General features: G+C 39.2%; 1 protein-coding gene across 3 annotated transcripts in view; it reads right to left on the minus strand.

The window, feature by feature from the left end:
• ADAMTSL1 (ADAMTS like 1) overlaps positions 1–26,975 on the minus strand; it is a 470,149-nt gene that overhangs the window by 140,910 nt on the left and 302,264 nt on the right. For all 3 annotated transcript variants that reach the window (XM_063321445.1, XM_063321444.1, XM_063321446.1), the window contains one exon: positions 16,334–16,570. In XM_063321445.1, the coding sequence (XP_063177515.1) occupies positions 16,334–16,570 (237 nt within the window). The remainder of the gene's footprint in view (positions 1–16,333; positions 16,571–26,975) is intronic.

Raw genomic sequence — 26,975 nt, forward strand, 5'->3', positions numbered from 1 at the left:
CCACCTTTGATACACACAGACTGGTTTGCTTTAACTTCCATGAACGTCTCTGTACAGACAAGATGTGAAAAAAATCACTTGCATGATCTGAAAACTGTATGACATAATGCCTACAAAACAGATTATAATTCCTTCAAGTCCATTACAGCTCACTAGCACCCTCAGCAAGAAGGGTCCTGCTGGGGAACCCAGATTTTAGAGGAAAGGCCAGAATTCCCTTTCATATCTGCTCCTGCTCATAACATATTTTATGTTCACTCAACGGTTCAGATGAGAGTGGCATCCAAATCTGCATGCCTTTGCCTATTTTGAAAAGAACATGTGAACTGCCTGGATGTGAAAAGGGCTGGATCTTAAATCCAGATAGGAGGCAACCAATTTCAAAACCAACCTTTACTACTTTACAGCCTTTTTAACTTTATGAATCACCAGCTCACATTGTACCCTGATTAAAGTTAATTTATAAATTGAGCAATTTGGAGTTAGGTCACAACTTGTAGAGGAAACCACCAGGAAAATCTCAGGTGTGAAAGGAAGTTATATTGAGGTACTTTGCGCTTTTTGAGATGGACAGCCATTGCCAGTGTATAGCATAAAAATAATTCTTTTTTTGAAATGCTGTTTTTCAAATGGAAGCATGAGCAAAATGGAGACCTCTTGTGAACACCAAACCTTGTGTGGTATGTACAAAATGTGTTTTAATCTTCCTGTACTTGGTAGTCTCTCAGATAATTTTATGCTATTAGAAATTTGGATGAAATTAAATAGATTTCCTATTTCTCCCCAAGGTTTCTGCAGAGCTTTGTGCTTTACTCTGTTAGATTATCTGTCTTAATAGATATCCAGAGCTCTGGGAATATGTACGAAATGTTCATTAAAAACCCTTATGAGTGATTAACTAATGCCTGAAATAAAAAAATGTTCTCACGTTCACTGCTTTTTTTCTTTTTTTTCCCCTTCATTACTTAGGGAAATCCTTCTTCCATCTTTTGGAAGTAATTACATTCAGTAAGAAGGTCGGTAGTGTTTGCAAGGAAGTCACTGGTGCTTTAAAATTAAAAACATCACTCCAGATTTCTTATACTGCTTTTTAGTAACTCTTATGTGAAAATATTATATAGGTTGGACTCTTATGAAAAGATCAGATAGGAAAATATTGAAGTGTTCCTGAAATAATACACAGTTCATGAGAATAATAACTTTTGTCTCTATAAGCAGAAGAAACTTAGGTTTGGCTGAGTTGAGATGAGAATATGCAATTTCCATAACATTATTTTCACTCTTCATCAAGGCTGCAGATTACTCACTACAAAAAATGAAAGTATGGGTGAATATATGTCACTATCCCCCCAGAAATTTGGAGAAAGTTAGCAAGAAAGAGGAAGGCAGACTAGTTTCTTTCGACATCCACCCATAACATGGAAAAACCGTGGAGGGGAGGTTTTGGAATGGCTGTTATCAGGGATGCCAAAGGTTCAATACACTAGGAAAGACCCAGCTATTAGGAAAAGTAGATTCACTTAGGCTGCAGAGCTAGAAAAGCATGCCGAGATACTGACGGATGGGCATACTCATCTGACTAGGGGTGACTGGGGACTCATCATGAAAATGAGCACCACAGAAGATACTGCTTGATCAACCTGGTAGGCAAAGGAGTGAATAGGGATATTGTACCCCTAATCTGCAGCTCAGATTAATGGTTTGGTGGACACAGTTTGAAACAAAATACTGACATTTCTGAATCAGAGTTCTGGGGAATATTTCACTCCCTGAAAAGCTTTGAAATGTCAACTCCTCGTCTTGGTTTGAAACTAGAACCAATGTTGAAATTCTGAAGTTTCTGTGGGATGGAAACTTCCTTTTCCAATGCATTCTAGTCCTGATCTTAATATATCCTGGGGGGTTTAGGGAGATGAAGTCTTTTTCAATCCATAAAGGGCTGGGAAGGAAGCCCCCACCAGGAATGAAAATGGATTACTGCAACAAGTTGTGCCTGGAAATGTTCTGAAGTAAGCAGTTTTCATACTCATTTCTATTACACGTTAAGCTTCCTCCCCTTAAAGCAGGGTAATGAAGCACAGACTTTCCACACTGAGATCTTTTGAGTTTCAAATTGCTGAAGTACGGTCAGAGGCTTGAACTGCAGATTGTTACCGCACAAAATGTCAGAAGCAGCTCCATTAAGTTCTCTGACAATCTAATCCAAACCCCATTAAAACCAGGAAAATGTGCTTACAAGTTCAATAGGCTTTGGATGAAGCTCTTGTACATTTCTAAAGGTGTTTCTATGAAACTCATTGCTATTGTGGTTGAATGCCCTTACAGCAGTAAAGGCAGGTCATGGAGAGCTCTGTAGGGCTCTCAGTACATGGAAGACGTCAGCCATGCAGTGCCAGAGCAAGGAAATCACAGGTGAGTACCAACTCCCTGCCCAGTTCTTTACCACCCCTAAAGTGAGCTGATTTTTTACTCTCCTTATGGGTTCAGCATAAAAAAAGTAAGCAACAAAAAGCCAGAATAATAACAGCTAATCCCTAGTTGGCTGAGCCTATATTGTTTTCTGGCATAAGAAACCTCAGTTCTGCTCAGAGGTAAAGATTCCATATTACATTTTAGGCTAAAGTCCCATACTTCATGCTGAGTTTGATATCCCCCTGCCCCCCACCCCCCCTTTATTCCACTCACAGCCAGTGAGTTGGCAAAACAGAAAACTAGGGATACTCCTGACTCTCGGATACATTCACAAAATAGTTTTTACAGGACACTGCAAGAAAAAAGATGGTCATCAAGTTAGCAGAGCAACTGCTTGTGTATAGTTTAAAGGCATCGGACTGAAAGTCCCACAACAGGAGTTGGAACTAACTCACTGAGTGCGTGCACGAATGTTATGTGTGTATGTGTTCCCCTTGTGGACTTGAACTCTGGCTCAGTTTAGCAGATTTTTCCAGAAATAAAACTGGACCAGCAATGACAGGTTCTGCTTCAGCCCTGCTAGCCTGGAAATACCCTGAAGTAAGAAGTTTTCATAATAATTTCTATTCAGTATTAAGAAACTCTGGGCAGGAAATAATGTAATAAAGCAAGCTTGCAAATCTAGCCAATTATAAATAAATCTCTCTGTTTTTCAAAGGGCATGTCTGCAGTTCAAACATAAGAAGTTCTGAGAATCTGAGAAAAACAAAGTTGCCCTTCACATGGATACTAATGTGGGGCTCAATCTGGGACTTGTGTTGATTGTCACTGCTCAGCTGAGGAAAGTTTTGGATCGGAGCCACTGTTTCAACTGGGTCCAAAATCCTGTTTCACCGTCAGGATGAAGAGCTGTTGTACTCTTTGAATTACTGCAGAGAGAACAAGCTCCAGGCTGTATAGCAAACTGAAACCCGACTGGTGTTGGTGATGCAGGGACTCTCAACCCCTACTGAAGTAATATCTGCCGTTCAGTTCACCGATGTCTTACCATGGCAGTTCGCAGCCCTAGCATTTTTCTGGCACAGCCTACTGACATGATCCCGTGACAGGCAGTCTTATGCAGCACCAGGCACAAGGCAGGATCCTCCTATGTCCCAAGGAATTTCAGTGCAAGAACACCACAGTCAGCAACAGGGAGGGACTCTGTATCAGGGAGTGTAATTATAGGACATGGGGCAACAGTTTTAAACTGAAAGAGGGGAGATTTAGATTAGATATTAGGAAGAAATTCTTTACTGCGAGGGTGGTGAGGCACTGGAACAGGTTGCCCAGGGAAGTTGTGGATGCCCCATCCCTGGAAGTGTTCAAGGCCAGGCTGGATGGGGCTTTGAGCAGCCTGGTCGAGTGGGAGGTGTCCCTGCCTATGGCAGGGGGTTGGAACTAGATGATCTTTAAGTTCATCTGAACCATTCTATGATTCTATGATTTTCACAATGGCAAGCAAATTTGTAACTGTGATGGTAACAGTAGTCCCAATGACACGTGCAATCAACATACTCGCTTGGCACTTGAGACAAACACAATGTGCAACTGTTCGGCAGTGTAAACAAACTTCAGTCACTGATCTGCAGCCAAATTGTTAAATATAAGCACTGGAGTGACTGAGATCCACCTTTCAACACAGTAAGCATGTGGCTGACCAGCTCAGTGATTTGTTGTTGCTTGTTGCCTTATCTACCACTGATCCATTGGAGGCAATCTGCAGATCCTGCACAGTATCTGCCCCATCAGTCCAGCATTCCCACAGAGCCAGGGTTCGCTGCTATTACAGTTTTTAAGCCCAGACCAAGATCTTCATGGAGCCTCACCCTACCAGCAAGGCTGACACAATACATTGAGAATCAGTGGTTCAATCAAAGCTCTAGAAGCAAACAGCAAACACTCAGCAGCAGATGGATCTAAAGAGAACTTCCTATTTCTCAGGTTTCCCTCGGGAAAAGAATAAATGTAACATCATTCTGAAACCACCGTTAATTTAAAAAGAAGCAATTAAATCAAATTAAAAGCTACAGCTTCTAAATGAGGATTTATAGAGGCATTAAAATCTTGAATGTGAGAAAAAGGCAACTCCTATCCATATATGCAAATTTCACTAGGAGGAATATTCCTACGTAAAAAAGATTGACTTTTTCAGGTTCAATCATACATAACCAACCCATTTATTGTGTGAGCCAACATAGGAGAGCCCACAGATGTGGAAACAAAGCCCCATCTAGTTCATTCTCCGATGATATTGAAATCCAGAAGCTGCCATTCTGTAAAGTGCAACATTTAAACTGAATTAAGTTCCAAGAGTTTTATAAATCAATGATAAGATGGAAGAAAATATGCTTTTGTGATTACTGATATTCATTTATACATTTCATTCACACTTTTCCTTAGTTTTGGCTAGGTTTGGGTTCACATGTCCATATTCTGCCAGAGTAAGAATGAGTTTCTGCTTTGCTCTTGCATGCTTGTGTTCTTACTGATGGAGGAGGACAAAAATCCCTAATTTTTTGTAGTCAGTGCTCTATAGCAGGTTGTTATTGAAATGCTTGATTTTCTCCATAAGAATCGTACATACTGTCTGGATAGATAACTTATTTAGCATTTCCAAGGGAAAGATTTGCCAGGTTTTGTAGAAGATGAAAATACTTCCAACAGAAGGTGATTACAAAGGCCAATATAAGTCAAAACTCATCAAGGCAGCTCTCCTTCAGCTTCCTCAGAACAATGTGCTTGAGAAACAAAAGGCGATTCAACGAAGTCTGCCCTCTGGACCATTCTCTTCTCCTAGACTATGAAGCATGAAACTGTAAAAGCATTTAATTGGCACTTGTGACACATTACATTTGACTGTGATCCTTTGTCAGCTCTGGTGACTTCATGACACGCTCGATATTGCCACTCAAACCTCTCTTCTGTCGGGTGTACAAGCTTCCTTCTCTCAGACAGGCTTCTTTTGTTGACAGGAGCCGGTCCTCTGTCGGCTGGATCAATGGGGATCCAGCTGCAGTGCTTTGCTGCTAACAGTGCCAGCACAGACTTTCTGGTGCTTCAGGCAGTCACATAATCTGTGTTGTCAAGGAACAGCCTTCATCCACAGCTCAAATACTTGAGAGAGACTGCATGTCCCCAAGCCACTGATGAAACTGCTTAGCCTGTGTGGTATTCCAACCTGCTGCTCAGTGTGTAAGAGGACTGCAGGCAGGCTCTACAAGAAGACACTTGGGATGACAAAGGAAAGTAGCTAAAATGTCTGCAGCCCCCCTACCTGGATCTTCACAGTAGCTGGAAGCCTTGCCATGGTCTTCAGTGAGAGCCATACATCTGTTTTGGTGGGGACTCTCAAAACTGCCTAGTCCGTGTGAACACCTTTCCATCTTCACACAGCGCTAAACCCTCTGCGCTACTCTACACGCCTCAGGTTTTTAGGCGTCCTGAGGAAATAAAGGGACATAGGGACACTTCCTGGTAACTGTAACAGAACTCTCAGGAGTCTCCAAACTGTTCTTTTTGCTAAGCCCCCAAATTACAATGTGCTTCCCCCTCAGCAAAGGGAGGTGATCTGTGTGCTGCTGGTCAAAGACATTCCCACAGTAGCCAGCTTGTCTCCTTGGGAGTAGCAGCAGGTATTGTTTCTGCTAAAAGACTAGAACAAAAAATCTCTGCAGTGGTGCCTATCTCTTTTGGACCATAAAGTGGAAAACAGATAGCTCAGGGCAGGGGAGTGGAGTTCTAATAATGCAAATGCAGATTCTTTCACACAATAAATATATCCCCATTTCCTTGCCACTCTCTGCCACAAAAACATTGTTACCTGGCACCATGATAGCAATTTAACCATTTGGCTATTACACTTATGAGTCATTAGGTTCTCCACCCCACTCCTTTATGTGTGGTGGAAAGATGTCATGCTGGGAGAAAAGCTCCTTCCTTCATCTCATAACAATGATATTCATCAACAAGAAAACAAAACGAAGATTTGTTATCCACTGAACTTGAGGCAGATGAGGATGAAGAGTATTAGACAAAAAGTTCAAACAGCAGTTCAGCTGACACAGGATCAAAAGCAGCTGACTATCAGAAATCAAGAATTCGGTACTTTCTGAAGCGTTATCTCCCCAGAAGGCATCTAGGCTCCAATACACTCTAAGAAAAGATGGATTCATTTTGAGCATTTAGGCCCAGGAGCTTGGTGCAGATATCAGCAACTGAAAAGCCATTATAACCATCATGCCAAAAGGCTAGGACAAATTGAAAGACAACTTAGAACTGATCCTGTTATAATGCCTTCTACATGTCTGAGGAAAAACAGCCACCCTCTTGCCTAAATAATACAGTTATTGTTACACCTTCTTCTGGTGTTTTATAGCTCAGAAAAGAAAAAAAAAAAAAAAAAGAAAAAAAAAGACAACTACAAACAGGAGCCAGAAATAGCTGAACTACAGGAGACTGAAATCCCAGCAACATGTAAATACCTAGATTTTTTCCCCCAATGCTATCCTTTGTTTTAACCTGACTTCTGTCATAGCCTTGGCAGAAGAAAAAGATCATTACTGGAAGCTGTCATGGGGGACTGAATGCATCTAAAAATAAATACACACTGATAGAAACAGAAATAATGCCTGTTTGTAGAGAATTAACAGAACAAAGGCCATTCATTTCTCTACTTTGCCATCAAAAGGGCAAATGACAGGCACTTTCAGTCCTTTTGTGCAAATGTAAAACAGCAACTCAGGTAAAAATATCTTTCTGAAATTATTGTATCTCAGAGTTTTCACAGTTGGATAGTATGCCAAATTAAAGCACAGAAAAATGGGATCTTGTCAAAACAAGCACATGATCCCCAGTGTTACTGGTAGCAAGCAAGGATGCAAACAGTCTCTAATATTAGAGCAATGACTGTGGCAGTGTGGAAAAATGCAAGCCATTTCCTTCCAGGGATTCAGACAAAGTAGGAAAGACTACTGGCCTTCTCTTTTCTCAAAACTGGAGTTGACTTGAAGGGTCTGAGGAGGGAATGCAAAGAAATCAGGTCCCAAGCTAAGGAATGACTAGGAATAGCCAGAGGCCCAGGTGCCAATTTCTGCAGCAGTGTCCCAGGCGCATCCCACAGGGACAGCTGGGGCCTGAGGCAGTTTCATCAGCCTTCAAGAGCCTGCTGCTAATCTATGTTCTTTAAAATCCATATTTTACCTGTACCAAGCAGGTTTACTGTGCCAGGGAGTACAATATCCATGCACCAAACACAGCAAACACAATGCTAAGTGACACTGCTATCCTGATTAGCTCTGTATTTTGGGCTAAGCTGGAATCAGGAAAGCATCCATGCAACAACACTTCGAGGACGGAAGAGAGAAAGAGAAACCGTCAATCCTGAAATCATAGAATCGTCTAGGTTGGAAGGGACTTTTAAGATCATTGAGTCCAACCATTAACCTAACACTGTCAAAACCACCACCAAACCATGTCCCTAAGCACCGTGTCTACCTGTCTTGTAAATACTTCCAGGGATGGTTATTCAACCATTTGCCTGGGCAGCCTGTTCCAATGTTTGATAACCCTTTCTGTTAAGAAATTTTCCCTAATATCCATCCTAAACATCCCCTGGCTCAACTTGAGACCATTTCCTCTTGTCCTGTCAGTTGTTGCTTGTTAGGCAGGCAATATAGCACAGTCATCTATTTAAAGGGGAACAGATTTTTCCACTCTTCCGACTTTATGCACCAGCCAGTGCAGCCTTTGTCTCCAATGAAAAAATTAGAAGCACGCACATGTATATATATGTAGCCATTTATGTATTTGTATATATAGAACATAATAATTTGGTAACTATACAGTGGGAAAAACTATTTAACAAAATATATCTTCACTGCAGAAAATTCTGCAAAACAGTTTATGAAGTAAGATATGAGAAGAGATCAGGTGTGTAAGTTTCAAACTCCTCTGTAATGACAGATGTTTCCATTTATCACATTTTTTTTATTTATATATTATTATTTCACCTATTAAAACTGCGAACCCTACCGAACAAAGCAGCATATGACCATACAGAGCATAATTTTTCCTTACATTATTTTTAGAATTGGTGAATCTCAATTCACAGTCAATTTCTTCTCCTGTCTCAGATTTATAACAGCACATAAATAACTTCAAAATAATAAGCAACAGTACCTAATGCTAATATTTGAAACAAATATGTTTCGTTTGTGAAGAAGCGGTATGAAACTATCCGCAATACACTTCTGGCAAAATATTCTTAACCCAGTGCACTGACTGCCTCAGTTTGAGATGAACTTTGGAAATTCAACTGAGTTTTCCTGGTTACATTTCTATCGCAATACTGAGTTCAAAAATAAACAAGCCATAGCAAGCCATTGCACTTTATTAAATCATCTTTTCTAATGTTTTTTTAAAATCAGTGGTTGTCAGCCTGTGTCCATAACTGGGGTCTGTAGACTGACCACTTTGTTATAGTACTTTTCACTGTCTCTGAAAGGTAACTAAGGGAAGTAACCGTGTTGTCAGCTGACTTGAACTCACTATGCAGGCTTAGCAGGAAAAAGCCTTAGGAACCAATAAATCTGAAAAGTTAAAAACTGCCTCTAGTAGTATTTGGTAGTAGATCCGTAAAGAGCAATTTAATACTATCATAAATAGTAGACATTAAGACAAGCATCTCTGGGATGCATTAAAGGATGCAACCTGTAAAACTGAAAGCATGTAATGGAGAAAGATGGGCAGTTTTGGGAGAAGAAACAGAAGTGCCTTTTCTAGTTCTGAAGAACGTTTTTGTAGTAACAAACTGACTTAAAGCCCTTCTTAGAAACAACCAGCTTTTCTATCATTGGATCTAATTCTGCTATTAGACCTGTAATATGATTCATTTTGTTATTCCATCATATATATGAATAATTTTGTGGTCTTTAATAAAAACAACAATAATAGTAATAGTAGTAGTAGTAATAATAATAATAATAATAATGATAATAATACAATTAGGATCAGAGTTGTTTTTTCAACAGCAGGACAGTCTGAGACTGCTTTTTCCCAGGTTTATGTTGAAATAATACAAAGCAAAAAGTAGACCTCTTTTATCTTGATTCTTTGGAGAAACTTAAAGGCGTCTATAGGTCTTACACACCTGCATGTATAGGAAACCAGTTAGTGTTTAACACATCCCAGACGCATAACTTACCAGCTTCTTGGGCTAGTGAGACTGTTTTTGACTCTTTCATGGGCACCATTCAACTAAATGTTGCTATTAATTGTAGTATCATTCCTTTTTCATTTTTTTTCAATAAAATTTACACTATCTTTCAGAGACTGTGGCTACAGTTTTTGCCTGCGATGGGAGACCTTACATAGTTGCACCCTTTCAGCAATTAACTAAAAGGGAGTGTTCTGGTTACGGGCATTTTCAATGTCTAATCTTTCAATATGAAAATGATGTAAGCTTTGTAGAGGCTGTCATGATTTTTCACAGAGAAGGACTCCTGTTGTCTTCTGCTGTGGCTGAAACATTTAAAGCAAGAGCCCAAATTACACTTTGCTGTGGCTTGTATTGCAGGCAAAAAAAAAAAAAAGTACCTGAAAAGAATAAATGCCCGTGAGAACAGAGGGGAAGCAGTGATTCTGCGTGGACAAGGTAACTGCCATATTTTCACTTTCCTGGTTCCTGTGAAGCTGGGATTCCTGGGCTGGGGAGGAGGAAAGGATAACAGAAGAAAGAGGAGGGCCATTCCACATGTGGAAGTAAAAGAGTATGCCCAGACTGCAAGCACTTTGTCCATGAATGTGACTTCAGGGAAGCAATACTCATTTACATCAGGTGAAGCTTTGGCTATGATATTGATGGGACTCGCTTTTTGGAAACACTGCACAGCATCTTACTGTCTGGCCACATGTTTAATAAAAAACATAATATTTTAAATCCTGATCTGATGCTATTCAGCAACATGCAGATTCTGCCATTAGTACTGGAGAGAGAAGCAGCCTCGGATAATCCTTGCTCACCCATGTGAGAATGCAAAGACTGATTTTCTTGTTCTTCCATGCCAGACTTAACAAAAGGAATATTTGTGGAATTCACACAAGCAGAAGATAAAAATTAAATTGAGAGAGAACCAAGTATGAAGACTATGATAACAGAGAGAACAGAGAGAACAAGAGAACAATTTCCAAAATGAAAATGCAGTATTTCCCCTTCAGCAGAAACAGAAAAAGAAATCCAAGATTTTTTGTTTGTGGCAGGGAAACTGGATAACAGGAAGGAGATTTTGTTTTCATAGTAAAAATCCCATTAGATTTCATAGATTATTGGCGCTTGGGGCACAGGCCTTTCAGAAAACGAGGGGCTGTGCTCCTCTACCCAGTGCTGCAACCTGGCTGGCATTTGTTTGGAACCCAAAGTGTGAATGTGTGAGGGGACAAAGAGCTGCACTAACAGGCGGGCCTGCTTGAGTGAACAAGCAAGAGACAACCCACAGCCAGCGATATGGCAGGCAGTGACGGGGACGTGTCAGGAAAGGTCACAGTCCACAACCAAGTGAAGTCATCAGGAAAGAGAGGATGAAAAATGCGTGGTGTCAGAGAACAAAACAGATGAATTGGCAATCACAGAAACGGAGGAGTTGTCCACACGTTTACCAAATTACAGTGTGATTTTGGCGAGCACCAGTATAAGGATGGTTCTTCATGAGGATGATGTATAATGAGATGAATGAAATATGACAGTATTTTTCTTCAGGTGAATTTCCAACAACACAGTGATAGTACTGTGGACTGGAATAACCCCTCTGGAGCAGGAGTCCCTAGGAAAACAGAGTAGCGGCAGCTGCCTGTCTGTCTGAACCCTCTGATGACTGAGAAATGGATGCTCTATAAATTAGACCAAATCCTTGTTAGAAACAAGGGCATCCAATTGAACTATCACATTTTTGCCTGAAAACATACATCTTATTTTAAACTTGTAAGAAGTTTTAGTAGAGTTTATTAGAATCGAAAGAAATTAGAGGGGGAAAAAAAATCTACTTCTATTCAGTTTAGCTCCTGTCAGCATGTGACAACAATTTTCATTCTTTCTGAAGAGCCAGCCACTTCATTCTGCTTGTGCAGCCTTCCTACACAAGAAAAAAAGGAAAACCCCAATATGTTTCAAACTTGCAAAAAAAGGAGAAAAGAGACAGGACAGGAACAAAAGCTTTGGCTCTTTCAAGCTAGATAAGAAGAAAGAAGGAAAGAAAAAGAGAAAAAAATAGAGCAAGAAGGAGAGAAAAAAAGCAGAGCAGGAAAGGAAGAAAGGGGTGGGGGAAGGGAGGGAGGGAGGGAGGGAGGGAGGGAGGGAGGGAGGAAGGAAGGAAGGAAGGAAGGAAGGAAGGAAGGAAGGAAGGAAGGAAGGAAGGAAGGAAGGAAGGAAGGAAGGAAGGAAGGAAGGGGAGAGAGAAAGAAAGAGAGAGAGCAAGAAAAGAGAGAAGAGAGAGATACAGAAAGAGAGAAAGAAAGAGAGAAAGAGAAAGAGAAAGAAAGAGAGAAAGAGGGAAAGAGAGAAAGAGAGAAAGAAGAAAGAAAGAGGAAAAGAGAAAGAGAAAGAAAGAGAGAAAGAGGAAAGAGAGAAAGAGAGAAAGAAAAAGAGAGAGAGAAAGAGAGAAAGAAAAGAAAGAGAGAAAGAGAGAAAGAGGAGAAAGAGAGAGAAAGAGAGAAAGAGAAAGGAAGAGAGAAAGAGAGGAAGAAAGGAAGAAAGGAAGAAAGAAAGGAAGAAAGAAAGAAAGGAAGAAAGAAAGGAAGAAAGGAAGGAAGGAAGGAAGGAAGGAAGGAAGGAAGGAAGGAAGGAAGGAAGGAAGGAAGGAAGGAAGAAAGAAAGAAAGAAAGAAAGAAGAAAGAAAGAAAGAAAGAAAGAAAGAAAGAAAGAAAGAAAGAAAGAAAGAAAGAAAGAAAGAAAGAAAGAAAGAAAGAAAGAAAGAAAGAAAGAAAGAAAAGAAAGAAAGAGAAAAAAATCCATGTTTTTCCATTTTCAGAGAGATTAAGCATTATGTGTGAGGTGCATGAAGCAGAGTGGAGAAATCAGTGTTTTAACACAAATGTTCTGTGCAGTGATTCCCTCTTTTTGTTGCCATGATGATGTAAAGTGTAATGAGAAAGGACAACCTTGACTTCAAATAAAAGCATAATACCAGATATTTTAAAAGAAATAGAACTGTCAATTTTTCTGACATGTATCCTTAAGATAGTCAATATGCAATGCTATGAACAATCGTTAGATCTGCTAATAATGGAAACAGAAAGTTTTTTAAAGCTCTTGCTCTCAGTAAATGTGAAGGTGAGCATGAAACTGTCTTGTTTTTACTTCAGTGCAAACAGTAATCAGTGAGTCTGAAATAATGCTTCCACAAAGTACAGACAATTTCTTCCAAATTTCACAGGTGCAACGAAAGATCACTGGCAAAGTGAGAACAATAACTCCAACTGCCATATGCAGAGATTGCTTATACCCTCAAAAAAACAATAATGGAGTAAAAGTACAGGATTTTGCTTTAAAAGCAAGGAAAATTAAATTAGAATTTGGATGGTTTAAAATGTTTTGTGGACTGGATCCCCATTAATTTTACCCATATAGAAATTTCCTAATGTGGAATACTAGAGCCCTGTTTCTCTTAAAAAGCATTCTATTGACTTAAGCATGGTGGTTCAAGCTGGTTGCATCATACCAATGCGGCATACTGTATCCTGAGGTAAACTCGAAACAAGACCAAAGATTACATCTCAGAAGTAATCTGTATATCTTTTAAAAAGGAGAAAGGAAAAGGGACGCAAATAACGCAGATATCCATCTAGAAAGGAATCTAAAATGTTTAGGAGGAACAAGACAATTAGGAATAAATAAAGGGCATTACAAAAAGAGGTTTTCATTTGAAAAACGGTGTTGCTCAATCTCTGTTACCTATGGATCTAAAAGCAAAAATCCAGAAAGAAAAAGACAGCGCTCAGAAATTAATTCCCATTAATTAATGGGAATTTCCCATTAGGAAATGGGAATTAATTCCCATTAATTTCTTAGGTTTTTTACACGAAGAACAATGGCAAGATAGAGCCCATCTCTCATGGAATATAAATATATTTATGTTTATGTAATATGGGGATAGGCACGACACACAAGCTTGCATGGTTCCTGAACTGGCACGGTCATGTGTACTGCCCTATGCCATGAAGCGTGTCTGAATCAGCAACTGCATAACCTCTCCTATACCTTACATCTGTAAACATAGATAATTTAAACATCTTTTTCTTTAAGACTCTCCAACCATGCTCTTCATTGAATCAAAAATTCAGGGACACAACTTGTTCTACACACAAAGGTGGCTTTGTGTGTCCTGAATGCAATCAGAAGTCTCTTCTGATTTTAACTGGTAGGTGGCCAGCATGTGAAACAAAGACTTAGCTCAATGACTAGTAATTAAACAAAGACACATAAATGTGCCACTAAGCTACTAGTAATTCTAAACCTCCAAACAACATAAAAAATGAAGGGATAAATATGAGAGAGGAATCTTGTAATTTCCAAATGTTGTATCTTGTGAACAAATCTATATTTGCCAATGACAGTGAAAAACCAGCACGCTTTAATCACAAAAGAGTACTAAGGACACAGAAGGCAATACAACTTACTCTTCATTTCTGCCACTAATAACCTCAGGTACAGCTGGTGAGCACACAACTGGCCACAGGCTGGCACAAATCTTGCATGCTAAGAAATAGCCCTGTGGTTAGTTCAGAGAGCTGTCACAATTGTTTGATCCATGGGGAAACATGCACTATGTCTATGTAAGCATACGCTGATCTTAAAGTAATTTCTACTAATTCAGGATTCTTGCACGGATTGTAATTGAATAGGTATGTTTATATGCTTTATAAAATGTTCTAGCTGAACAACATTCAATTCTTTCTTGGTTGCCAACTACAGTGTAAAAAAATCATACCTAGGGGTGTAATCAGAACTTACTATAAAAGTCCATATACTACTCTGTAATAAAGACCCAGTCAAATAATACTTGGATCACTGCAAGCCCACTAGGATGGCAAACTTAGAGTTGCCTTTGGTAGTTTTGCTCTGAGCAATCCAGAAAATATACCTCTTCATCCCCGAGATAGTGTAATTACTTCTTGCAAAGAACCTGTTAAAAAACATAATTCCACTTTTTAATCTTCTGGATCTTAGACGTTGAGTTACTTTAACACACCCAAAAATATAAAAATATTCACTGTGAGGAATGCAGCATGAGCATTTGTACTTTAATATTTTTTTTGTTCATCCTCAAAAATGGTGCAGTAGTTGTAAAGTACATGGAAAATGTTGATAAAGAAACTGGATGTTGAAGAACATAGTAAATATGCAGTCATTGTGTTTATTCATTTAAAAATATTCTACCATTCTAGGGTATATAAGGAAAGGGTGAGTTTAACTGAAGTTCCTCAGGGACACTATTGTGAGTGTACTTGTCTGTTTTCAAAATACTTACCTTAGCCACAAAGACAGTTATGAAATAACATCAGTCTTCATATTTGTAAAAGCGTGGCTTCCTTCAACCTTCCAGAACTAAGAAGTGTCATGAGAATGCAAATGACTTTGTTTTAGAAGTGGATGCTTACAAACTCTGTTCCGAAGGGAAGATTTTCTCGGAAAGGTATGCTTCATATTTGGACGAAAAAAGAAATCAGTCTGACACAGACCCTGAATGTACTGCTCCTAATTTCCAGGCCACTAGAGGCAGAATACTTTGGATCATTCACCCATCCAGATTCCTGTGCCTTTAGTTAAGTTTCTAAAAGATTAAAAAGCACAGAAGAGGACTGAAATTAGTTTGTCTCCTTAGGCAATCTGGAATTTTGAGAAACTTATGCACTTGGCTGAGGTCAAGAGGTCTAGATGATTGGCTTCTTCAGATCACAAACGAGATCAGCACAGTAACTGCCTACTCTGTTTCACATACTGCAGGACTGCTTCTGGCTCTAAACAGAAAGTCAAAGAGAAAGGAAACAGGGAAGAAAGATTCCAAAGGCACATAAAGTGGCTGAAAATACACTGGAAAGCCAACAACACATCAAGTCTACATAGACTTGAAAGAGACCAGGCACTGAAATATGAATCTAGACTCAACCTTTTCTGAGATTGGGGTGTGTTCAGTACTTAACCGAGATGGCACATATGTCCTTCCCTCCATCAGCCTGTAGCCTACATGTAGTTCAGGAGACCAAAGTCTGATGAACATACGTTCAGAAGAGTAGCGATATATAAGTAAAAGCCTGAAGGCAATATAAAACCACATTAGGATGCCAATAAATTGGTTGAATGATCAATACATCTCCATGCACTGTGAAGTGACGGGTTAAAAAGTTCCCATATCTCACTTAAACAGAGAAGCTGAGGCTGAAGGAGATGTAGCAGCTTGCTTAGTTCTGTAGCAAATCAATGGTAGATTTTCCAGTTTATTACGTCATCTACTGCTATGTGGTTTGTGATTTACAGGGAGCAATAATCCTCAAAGATTATGTAATTTCATAGACTTGGAAAACTTTGGTATATCCAAACTAAGAGCTAAGCCATTATTTTCTTATGGTGTTTTCAAATGAGATCTGCTATCACGGCTAACTGTACAAAACTGTTAAAAAACTGAGAATACATTCCTTCAAGAAACCCCCAAGGAAATACAAAGTGAGCAAATAACCTTTGAATTTGTACACCTCTTCCAAGAATGAACACAGATGATTAAAATGAAGAACTTAAAATGACACAAGTATGGAGGAGGAGAGTGAGCATGTGAGAGAGATCTGAGGGGAGGAGTCACGAGGAAAGGCGTTAGGGTAGGGTTTCTGTCCTTACTTGGCACAAGCCGCTGATGCACATGTCCAGGGATTCAGTGTAACACCGGGTCCCATCCAGAACCTTTGGTGCCAGCTCTACAACCAGAGCTGCTCCCCTGGCCTGGCACTTCAGCGAGCATGGGTTGTCGGGGTCATTAGAGACGGGAAGCCACTCATAAAACTGCCCCTGGTACTTGACGTCGTTGTGAGCAGAACACTGCTGGGCACGAAAGTCACCTGCTTCTGGTGGGCAGTCCTACAGAAAACAAAGAGGAAAAGGTCAGCAGGTCTATTCGGGACAGCCATTCGCAGTATCATGCAGCTGGCTGCACTCCACAGCTGCCAGATGTAGACAGATTTTCTGTTTAGACAAAAAAGACTGATTGAAACAGCTACAGCCACACAGAATTCAACTGGGTAATTATACCTTTCCTTCTTCTTGCTGCAAAAGTATTGAAAGAACATCAAGACCATGTGTAAATATGTTTGGGACATAAGAAATGCACTGTACGTGTCTTAACCACAGCTCTGAAATGCCCTTGCTGAGCCTCTTTCCATTTGTGCACATATGTGGAGAAGTGTCTGTGCACAGCCACTCTCTTCCAGCCAAACTTTCTTCTTTGTTTGAAGAGAAAGAAAAAAGAATTGTGTGATTTAATCGTTTGTTTATTTAAGTTCTTCTCACTAGCTTTTTTTTTTTTTTTTCCCTTCAGTGACCTACATCAGTTGGTAGGGCAACAAGAACCAGAAAAATGTGATACATACTTGCATTTCTTTAACCTAAGATTTCATAACTCACATAATTAGCAACCTATTATTATTTTAATGGTAAGACCTTTTAAAAAACCCATTGTCCCCTTTAGGAGGAGACACATAAACCCTGCTCTGAACCTGGTATACTTGATATAAAAACCAAATACCACTCATATTACTTAAAGTCTCTTGTTGATGAGAATGTGAGGCTTTTCTTACCCACATATATTTTGTTGCCATCACTTAGGACTGAAAAGCATGAGTCAAATTCTCAAGAGAGCAAGACCTTCAAAATCATGAGACTTCAAGCAAAATAAACATGAGTTCCTTTTATTTCCTTTCTAGTTTTTGATCCTTGAAGAGTGATATTTCAAGTTTTCCTGTGCAAGCAACCACAAAGGCTAGAGATTCATTGGTTTTTTTAGAAGTAATATGAATTTCTTACATAATTACTGGAATACAGGAGCTAAGCTTTAGGAAAAACATTAAACGTCATGAGAACTGTGACAAAAAAGCAAATGTTGGCAATATGGCTGCCTCAGATTATTAAGGCCCGAGAGTCCTCCAACTTGCTGCTGTAAGGAAATCTGCTTCTCAATGATAGCAGGTGAAATGAAAACCTCTTATACCCTTTGCTTAAGGACTGTAATATTTTTTTATAGAGAATCATAAATGTAGACTCAATAGAGAATGATTTTGATGTATACACAACCACATAACTAGACAATATCCTTATAAAATGCCTGTATTCTCTGTTTGTCCTCAAACTACTTCATCCTACAGAAATTCAAGCACAGAATCATAGAATCACAGAATGGTTGGGGTTGTAAGGGACCTTAAAGATCATTTAGTTCCAACCCCCCTGCCATGGGCAGGGACACCTCCCACTAGACCAGGCTGCTCAAAGCCCCATCCAGCCTGGCCTTGAACACTTCCAGGGATGGGGCATCCACAACTTCCCTGGGCAACCTGTTCCAGTGCCTCACCACCCTCACAGTAAAGAGTTTCTTCCTGATATCCAATCTAAATCTACCTTCTTTCAGTTTGACACCCTTATTCATAGACTTCTTTTCCTCCCAGCTAGGAAAGTCTTGCTGCTATTGAGGCAAAATATCTCTTCTAAGGTTTCTCAGACCTTTTTTCTACACTTTCATTCACTAACGCTTTTCTGCTTCTTTTAAATGGGGCAAATTATTACCGCTTTCAACACAGATCGTATGGGGGCTGCATGTCACTTTATGACTCTGAAGGAGCATTGCTTAGTATTAAGGTCTAAAATAAAACTTGCCTTAAAAATCAAGCTTTCAAATCTTCACTTGAAGCAAATTGGCAGAATCTTGGCTATAAATTTGTCATTTGAATACCCTTGGCTCAAACCCAGAATAACCAACCTGGCCTCTCATTCACTGTGTGGTGGCAATGTGGTTTATGCCCATTTTGTTTGAATGTTAGATGATGTTGGATCACACCACTCCAAACATTTCTTATAGGGAACTAAACTCTACACACATACAAGCCACGGCCTTAAACTGCAGAGCTTCAGATAATTTGCTTTGTACCATGGTAGCAAATTTTCAGTTAATTTGCTTTGTATTTGAGTGTGCTGCAGCCCAAAAGTACCGGGTCAAGCTCCAGTTAAAAGTTCTCCTGCCTAAGTATCAGGGAATAGCGTTCCTGCTAGAAAAGGTTAAATGGATTAAAGCATAAGAGAAAAAAAGGACTTGGGATAAATCTTGCTCTAGAAAAATACATATCAAAGAGCAATAATCCAGAGCTCATTCATCCTTTTTGAAAGTGGAGGCTGAAAGTCCAAGCTCGTAACTGGAATTTTACTGCTGGAGGACTTAGACAGCAGACAGTTTTTCTATTCATATGTTATGGAAGATGAAAAAAAAAAAAAAAGGAAAATGTTGAATGTATTTCAGTTTGACTTTAAAATCTCCAGAAAAACTTGGAGGCAATTAGGCTCTTTTTGTGATCTGGGCAAACTGTTGATACAGGACAAAGATTGGACTGAAGCACAGAGTGAAGAGACCAGAAAAAAATGTGGAAATTCATTATTCTTCTGTAGCTTTGTAATTAGAGAAAAAGTGGTCTTTATGTTCTGCTTTCAAACAGAGGATGAATGAGACAGTTACAGCTTGATCGAAGATCTGGTTTAGCTCTATTTTCAAACAGAGAAGAGACAAGCAAAGAGGAACACTGTGGCCTTATTTCCTGCCACAAAATCTTCTAGTGCATACCCTTCTCTGAATTTTTCTGTCCATTAATGAATACAGTCAGGTCTATTGGCTTGGCTTAGGCTTGTTGCAGAGATCCAAGCCAGCTCTCTTGTTTGGTTCAAGCTTGGCTCTACCTTCGAAACTTTCTGGCTTACAATAGCTTTATTTTTACAAAGACAGAAAGGCCCAATAAAGCACACGACATACAGAGTTCATAATCCTGCTTTGTACAGTATTCAATACTATGTTTGTTGTGTTGGATTTTATTTTTAAATCAAAGACAGAAAAAACGTACAGTCAACATAACAAGCTTTCAGGACACGGCAGGTGACCAGGACCGATGTTACATACTTCAAGTCTTTGATATCATGATCAAAATAAAACAATGGATTCAAATAGTAGAGCTTGTGTTTAAAAAAGTTTTCATGTGAAACTTGAAGCCATTCAAAGAATACATTCAAGCAGTCAGAAATGCAGACATGCATACTTATCTTGGCACACAGACATGAAAAAGGGTCACAGTCTGTCCCACCACTTTTCTCCTACTGAAATCCTGAATCCTAAATCTACCTGAAGGCCTTGAAGATCCCTTCCGCTCAGGGGGGACCCTTCCTCCCAGTTAAGAAAGCGCATGTACTTGCACCTATATACATAACACCTGCATAACCTGTGTAATGGTTTTTTTATACCAAAATGGACGATGTTAAAAAAAGTAATGGTCTGAATATTACCCATCATCAGAGGTCACTGAGACTAAAAAAAGTAGGAACTGTACAGAACTTGGCACTGCTTACTAATCTCTTGTCCATGGGTTTCTTTTGCTTTTTAAATTTACTATTTATTGTTTGTATTACATGTCAGTGGGGATCAGAGCCTCTTTGTGCTGGGCTTTGTGCAATCATATAATGAAAGACAGACATAAGCTCACAGCCTATAAATGAGTATTCTAGTTGCTCAAATAACAGATAAGGCAAAGCCAGTGGTTTTTTTGCATATTCGTTCAAGCAGTAAGTTGCTATTTGCTTCTAAACATTTTGCACACCTTTAGATAAGAACGTTTGCCGTTTTGAAGCAGTCTTCCTGTCCCTCATTTATGCAGCGCTGGCTGCTGGACAGGAGAAACTATAGACTCTGACTCCACAAAGTCTTTTCCTCTTTTAAAAAAATCAGCCTGCTTTCGGTACGTGCATGGGGGCTTGGTGGAAAGGGATCCTCCACAGCTGCCAGCTTGCACTGCTTCGTTGGCCTGCCTGAAGTTAATGATTTACTCCACCTAAGGGTCTGATCCTGGAAGCTACCTAACAATATGTACTTTGTCTACCTGCACAACCGATTGACCGACAAGCGTATGTGCCCACACTTTGAGATGGCAAGAAGTCACGGGCCAAGCCAGTGTAGCAGGGAACCCAAGGTAGCATATCTTTGTATGGATTATGTAGTTCTGCGAGGTACTTTGCTAACCACATCCGCATGGCCTGTGTTTGGCTTGGAGCATGCAGCAGCACTGGTATCTGGCCACAAAAGCACTACAGTCCTGCTTCAGGTTACTCCAGCTTTGGTGCTATATTCAAATCCTACCGGTTTTGTTTTCTTTTGGAAATTATCTGTGGGCCCCTGCAGACATGAGGAACCGCTGCCATTGCACTCCTTGAAGAATCAGAAAGAACTAATAAACTTGAAAGTCTCATCTAAGCCCATTTATCTTCAAGCTTCCTATTCATTAAGACTTTTTAGGGAAGAAAATTTCCACTGAATAGGAAACAACTGTTCCTCCTCTAACTCTGTGAGTCCTAGGTGGCTGTTTCATGACCTTTAGCTTGTGAAGGCTCATGAGATATTCCTGAAACACTGAGACTGTGCTGGATACCTATAATCTCCGTTCATGCTCTCAGGTCAAGATTTCCTCCACTGCAATGAAAATATATATCATTTTAAAGATGATCAGAAACCCCTTTGATGTATGAAACCATTTTAAAATAAACACAGGAGTTTCATCTTCGCCTCTTAGGCACCTAATGCTGGCCATATTATTACGGCTTCATTTGCTTCCTCACATCCAAAATTTTTTTTTAACTTGACCTCCTATTTGACCCTATTGTAATTCATAAGGTCCATGGAGTTTTGCCATGTCTGAATCCCATTCAAAACAATTTCTATTAATCAACAAACCAGTGGAAAAGATAAGATGAATCCCAGATGTCCCTTGATGGTGATAGGTAGATCAGATTTCATGGGACAAAAGAGGGTCAGGCTTTTTAAAGTTTACTTAGTGGGTGAAATGTGGAAGATCATATCTAAGCTGCGATAGGTGGAAACAGTCGAGGAACCTTAAAACAGTTTACAGTATATGTGCTTGTATATTTGCAGAGGCCAAGAATGATTTACTATACCTGGAGCTTTTCCTCTGTGCAAAAAATGACTAACAACTGGACTACTCTGTGCAGCATCTGACAGAACAGCTTATTGAACCAGTTCCATGAAGTACGCACAGCCTTTCAGCTACACCAATTTCCCCACTGAGAAAGAAAATCTGAGGTCTTCAAGTAGTGGCTTGCCCAAGACTAAATAAGAACTTTAGATAAAAGTGCAGAGACTTCGGAGATCTAGGGATTTAATGGAAACTCCACTCAGCCTTGAAGCCTTGTTGAGTGCCCTACTTGAATTAAGTTTCCTGCAGCCAGATTTTTCACTAATCTATTCCTGTGAACTTCTAAGTAATTTAGGATCATGCTCAGCTGCTCAGATCGATAGGGGCTCATAATACAGTTTTCTCTGACAACCCCAAGACACTGCAATATCTGACAGATAGAAGCATGACAGAAAAAGTATGAACAAAGTAAATGGGGGAATATTAGCAGATGCTTCTGCTCTGTATTAAATAAACATGGAGTGGAGATGAGAGCTAAAACAGTCAGTAAAGTATAGATCTAAATCTCCATGATTACTTGTCATTATAAAGATTTATAAAATCAATTTTCAACCAAAAATTTTTTGGGGTTGTTTTTTTTCTTTAAAGTATGTTCCCATTTTTAGCAAATAATTCAATATGCAGGTTTTCATGTAATTTTAAAATTTTTGTTTGTTTGTATTTTTAAAAACGAAGTGTTTAAATTAGATACAGTAACTTGTATTTAAGCTTGAAAAACTTCCAAATACTTCAGTCAAAAACTAATACAAGTACATAATATGAGAGTACGCTTTTCTAAAAGCATCATGGCCATCCATGATGCCATGCCACATTGGTGATACATTGGAGAAATATTAAAATAAAAAAAAAATTATTATCAGAAATATTGAATTTAAATCTGTGAATCACCCAGAGTCCTGAACAGAGTCCTGAAATGCCACTGTCATGGAAATGATCCAGGTTCTTTGATCTACAAAGATTCTTGATGCATTTACATAGAATGGCAGTAATGGGGGTTTTTTTGTTCTGTTTTTCAATAGTAAAAGATTCAGAGGTTTACTTGCTGAGAGGACAGCAAATTCAGAAGTCAAAGCTGCTACCATTAGTAACATACTAAATGCATTCTTTCCCAAGTACAAAGAAATAATTTCTAGATGACACACTGAGGTTTTAAAATGCACCCATTCAGAAATAAGATGGTAGTTATTAAAATACAGCATTTTAAAGAACAGACTGTAGTCACAATAAATGATCTGAGTTTGGAAGAATTTCCACTTAAAAAGTAAACTGACATTAAGTAAATCTGGTGTTAGTAAGGAGATATATGTAATGCTTATACTTATTTATTTATTTATTTATTATTTTGCTGCTAAATGCTGTGAGATTTGATTGCAAAAGATTTCACATGGCACTTCTAGCCACCAGAGAGCAGAAAAATTAAAACCTGCTAATCATTTTTGTAGCTCTGAAAAAATTATACCTGGTGATGATGCTCCTCATATACGTAAGCCAATGCTTCTGAAAATTATGCACATATATGGAAGTTTAGGTTTGACACTTTCCAACAGGCTGGGCTTTGGTGCCTGGAAAGAAGATAGTGTCATTTTGTCAAAAGTAAGATGGGCAATATTGGTGCTGGTGTGTACAAAATGCAGCATGAGCTGATAAGAAACAGGGATGGAAGCAGCTTGTCTGAATACAAGCCAAAAAATGGGGGATGTCATTACAGTTGGTATTTCAGCCAAGTGAAGAAAGTGAGGTATATATAAAAAAGAGCTGCAGGTGGTGTTTACAAGTTTTGGTGGTCTGATTAATGGGATCTACCATCTACAAATTTTATGTTAGGCTTCACAGAACTGCATCTAAACCTTGTTGAGAGGATTAGTAACGTGCAGCTTCCAGCATTGTCTATTTTCATGTCAAACAGCAAAATCTGAAGAGCAGCTTTATATGTAGTGTTCGTCATCATGTTGGCAGGTATAAGCAAGTAAATACAAAAACCATAGTCCTTTGGGAACAAAGTGCCAGTCTCATGCATATCTTTTTTTTTTTTTTCCCGGTCTGCTTCAGGAAGCAGTCCAATATAGGGAAAAATGTCAGTGAAAATAAAAATGTTTTCGATCACAAAAAGGGGTTTGACAATTGAGGAGAATGATGAGAGAAGGCACGAAGACAGGATACATTCCAACAAACATCCTTCAGATAGACTTTCCTATAAATGGGGGAAGAGAAAGCAAAAAACAGCGTAGTGGCAGAAGGACTGAAAAAGAGAAAGGGCAAATGAGGCAGCATGATACACTGTACACTGGTACAAAGGCTGGAGCGAACCTGGTGACTAAGAACGTGCTTAGAAGAAGGAACAGAGAGCATAATAGCTTGGGGAAAAAAAAAAAAGAACTAGTAAATAAATCCTACTCACAGTTTGGAAATATTTTTGTTTATTTTGCATAATGTTTAGTATAACAACCCAGCTAGATGCAAAAACATGTTTTCATTGCATTCAGAGTAATTTTCTAAAGAAAAACAAATGACTCCCTCTCTCCCCTCCACAATTATATTCTAAAATGGCTGGAAACATACTTGGAGTCAATATGAATAGTAAGAAGAAAAAAAGCAGATGCAATTCAACCCTAAATCATCTTCAGACTCTCTCATTCCTTCTTTTACTATTTACACATGTGGCTTCATACCCATAATCTTTCCAGATTCTGATCAACACCAGGCAATGCGAGTGGTGAACATACTGGACTGGATCTGTTCTTTTAAGGACTGCTCAGAAGCTTTACAGACAGCAGTATCAATCTCTCTTACAGTCTATACTACGCAAAACGGTTCAGCATCCCTAGAATAACACAGGTCACTGAAGAAACAGGCATACCACTCTCTCCCCTTGCCTCTCTTTTTCTTTATCTCATTCTTTTTTTTCCCCCTGTAATTTAATTTCAGGATGAATTAAAACCAGCTGTAGCAAAATCTTGAAAATGATAGTGCCTATGAAAACGTGTTCATTGCCAGACTCCAAGAAGTATTCTTCCCATTCTCCAATTTCACCTTTGAAATAAAGAGTTTGCTTTTAGTGTATGTGACTACCCTGCCTTTCCTGTATGAGGACAGTCATATAAACAAAAATGCATCCGTTTACAGAAAGACAGTTTACAGAAAATGAAAAGATAGGTTATTTTTTGAACAATAACATCAGTCCTCAAGTTATGCAAAAGCTAACGGTAATGAAAGTTTGGATTTCAGGACTCACTGATTTCCACAAGAATCAAAAAGGAATTTTCCACAATGCATGATAGCTAGCTTCATTTGAAGGGGTGGAATGGGGGGAATTGCTCTCACTTTCCTTTAAAGTAACAGACTGTCATCTAACAGATGAAACTGTAGGTCTCATTGAGCCTGGAAGATTCGTCCTTCTGATTTTCAGTGTCTTTGTGGATGAAATCTTAAAAGGTAAAGTCAGAGTTAACAAAAATATACAAAATATTGTGTGCCTTTTCCAGTGCAGAATTCCACAACAAATCATGGGATTAATGAATTGTTTCCAAGACTCAGTTGTGTGTGTATCCTTGGATTTTGGAGACCAAGACGGTAGGCTTCATTAAAGTATATGATTTTTTTAAAATATTCTGAAAGAAACAGTGTTTCAGGGGTACAGCTACACAATTTAGTAACAGAATGGATTTCAGTGCAGTTTTACGTCCGGGATTCACAAACTGCTTTAGGCTTCCACTGGCACTGAACAAGGTATTTGAAAGCGGTACCCAGCCCCAGAAACATGAGGCTGAGGACCACCACAGCTGTGTCAGGATCCTGCCACAACTTCTGATGCTGGTCATGGTGGCAGTGCCCTTGTAAAGACTGATGTTGTGAATACTGGTGCACAGCATCTCAGATGAGTGGAGATGGTAGGTGGAAGGGCATAACATGTGAATCAAAGACTCAACATACTTTAAAAATAGAAAATACTTTTCCCTAAATCAAATGCCTGTGAAATGAATACAGCCAAGTACTTTCCTTACGACAGAAAGCTGAAAGCTGCATTTGGAGGGCCTGGTCAACCTATGATGAAGTCATAAGCTAAGGAATAGTTTGATTTTCTGCTAGTTTTGCAAGTTTAACAAAAAAAACCCCCAAAAAAACCAAACACCCAAATGAAAACTCATTTAATCCTTTTATTAAGGAAAAGAGCAATGTAGCACAGTCCTTTCTTTGCCCTCTCCAAAAAAAGGAGTTAAAAACAGAAATGCAGTCCTGGGTCTTCGTAATTCAGTGGCAAAACTTTCACTGATTTCAGCATAGGAAAACACTTTCAAAGTTTCAGTTTGGATTATTTGGTATGAAATAATTGAGTTCTGCAGCTGCATGCCTCACTGCTATGTTGGAAATTCTGGAGTCAGTATTGCCAAATGCAAGGTAGGTAAAGGAATTGCCTGACAAAACTATGAAAGGTTTTATTTTGAAGGAAAACTGTTCAGGTGCACATTTCCAAAACAGAATCTAAGCTAAAAATAACATTTAAATAATTATTCCTTATCTTGGAAAGTTAAGCTCAATGATTCCAAAATAAGGGCTGCAACACGGGTAAGACGCCAGCCTCTCGTTAGGGTGATCTGTGAGCAGCTAATGGCAGCAGAGCAGGATGATAGTTTGTCTCACTGCTCTGAGCATACGCGGGGCAGGTCAGGAGGGGAAGGGGACTGTCACAATGCGCATGCATTCACAAATCAAAACAAAACTGATGGGTCTAATTGTAGTCCAATTAGCCTTTAACAGTATCTCTTCCCCGCCCCCCCCCCCCCCCCCCCCCCCATTCTTTTTGTGTCATATTCCACATAGCTACAGCAGGCAACTTGACTAGCACAAATCAACCATTCCTTCCTTGCTCATGGTGTAGTCCAAGTGTCGCAGAGGCGGAAACTGGACTGTTAATCAGCCAGCAGATCTATTTATTGACTGCTGTAGTTCTTGTCAGTTAGTGAGGCAGATGCCTAGACTCATGAGAGATTTCAGGAACAAAAAGTATACACCCAGAACAAATTTCAGAGAAAGAAGTGTGAGAAATCTTACTGCATGGGAGACTACAACTCAGATAGAAGCATTTTCTTTCATTGTGAGCTGTGGTCTGTTGAAGAAAATATAAGCTAAATATGAGGGAACGTATTCATTTTTTTAACTTAAACTTTTAAACATTTTTAGACAAAGCACCTATTGAAAGGCTTCTGAATATGTCCCTATCAGGCGTGAGAAAGCTTGGCCCCATGCACGTTCGATTTCAT

The sequence above is a fragment of the Chroicocephalus ridibundus genome, chromosome Z, assembly GCF_963924245.1.
Source record: "Chroicocephalus ridibundus chromosome Z, bChrRid1.1, whole genome shotgun sequence".
Classification (NCBI taxonomy): domain Eukaryota; kingdom Metazoa; phylum Chordata; class Aves; order Charadriiformes; family Laridae; genus Chroicocephalus; species Chroicocephalus ridibundus.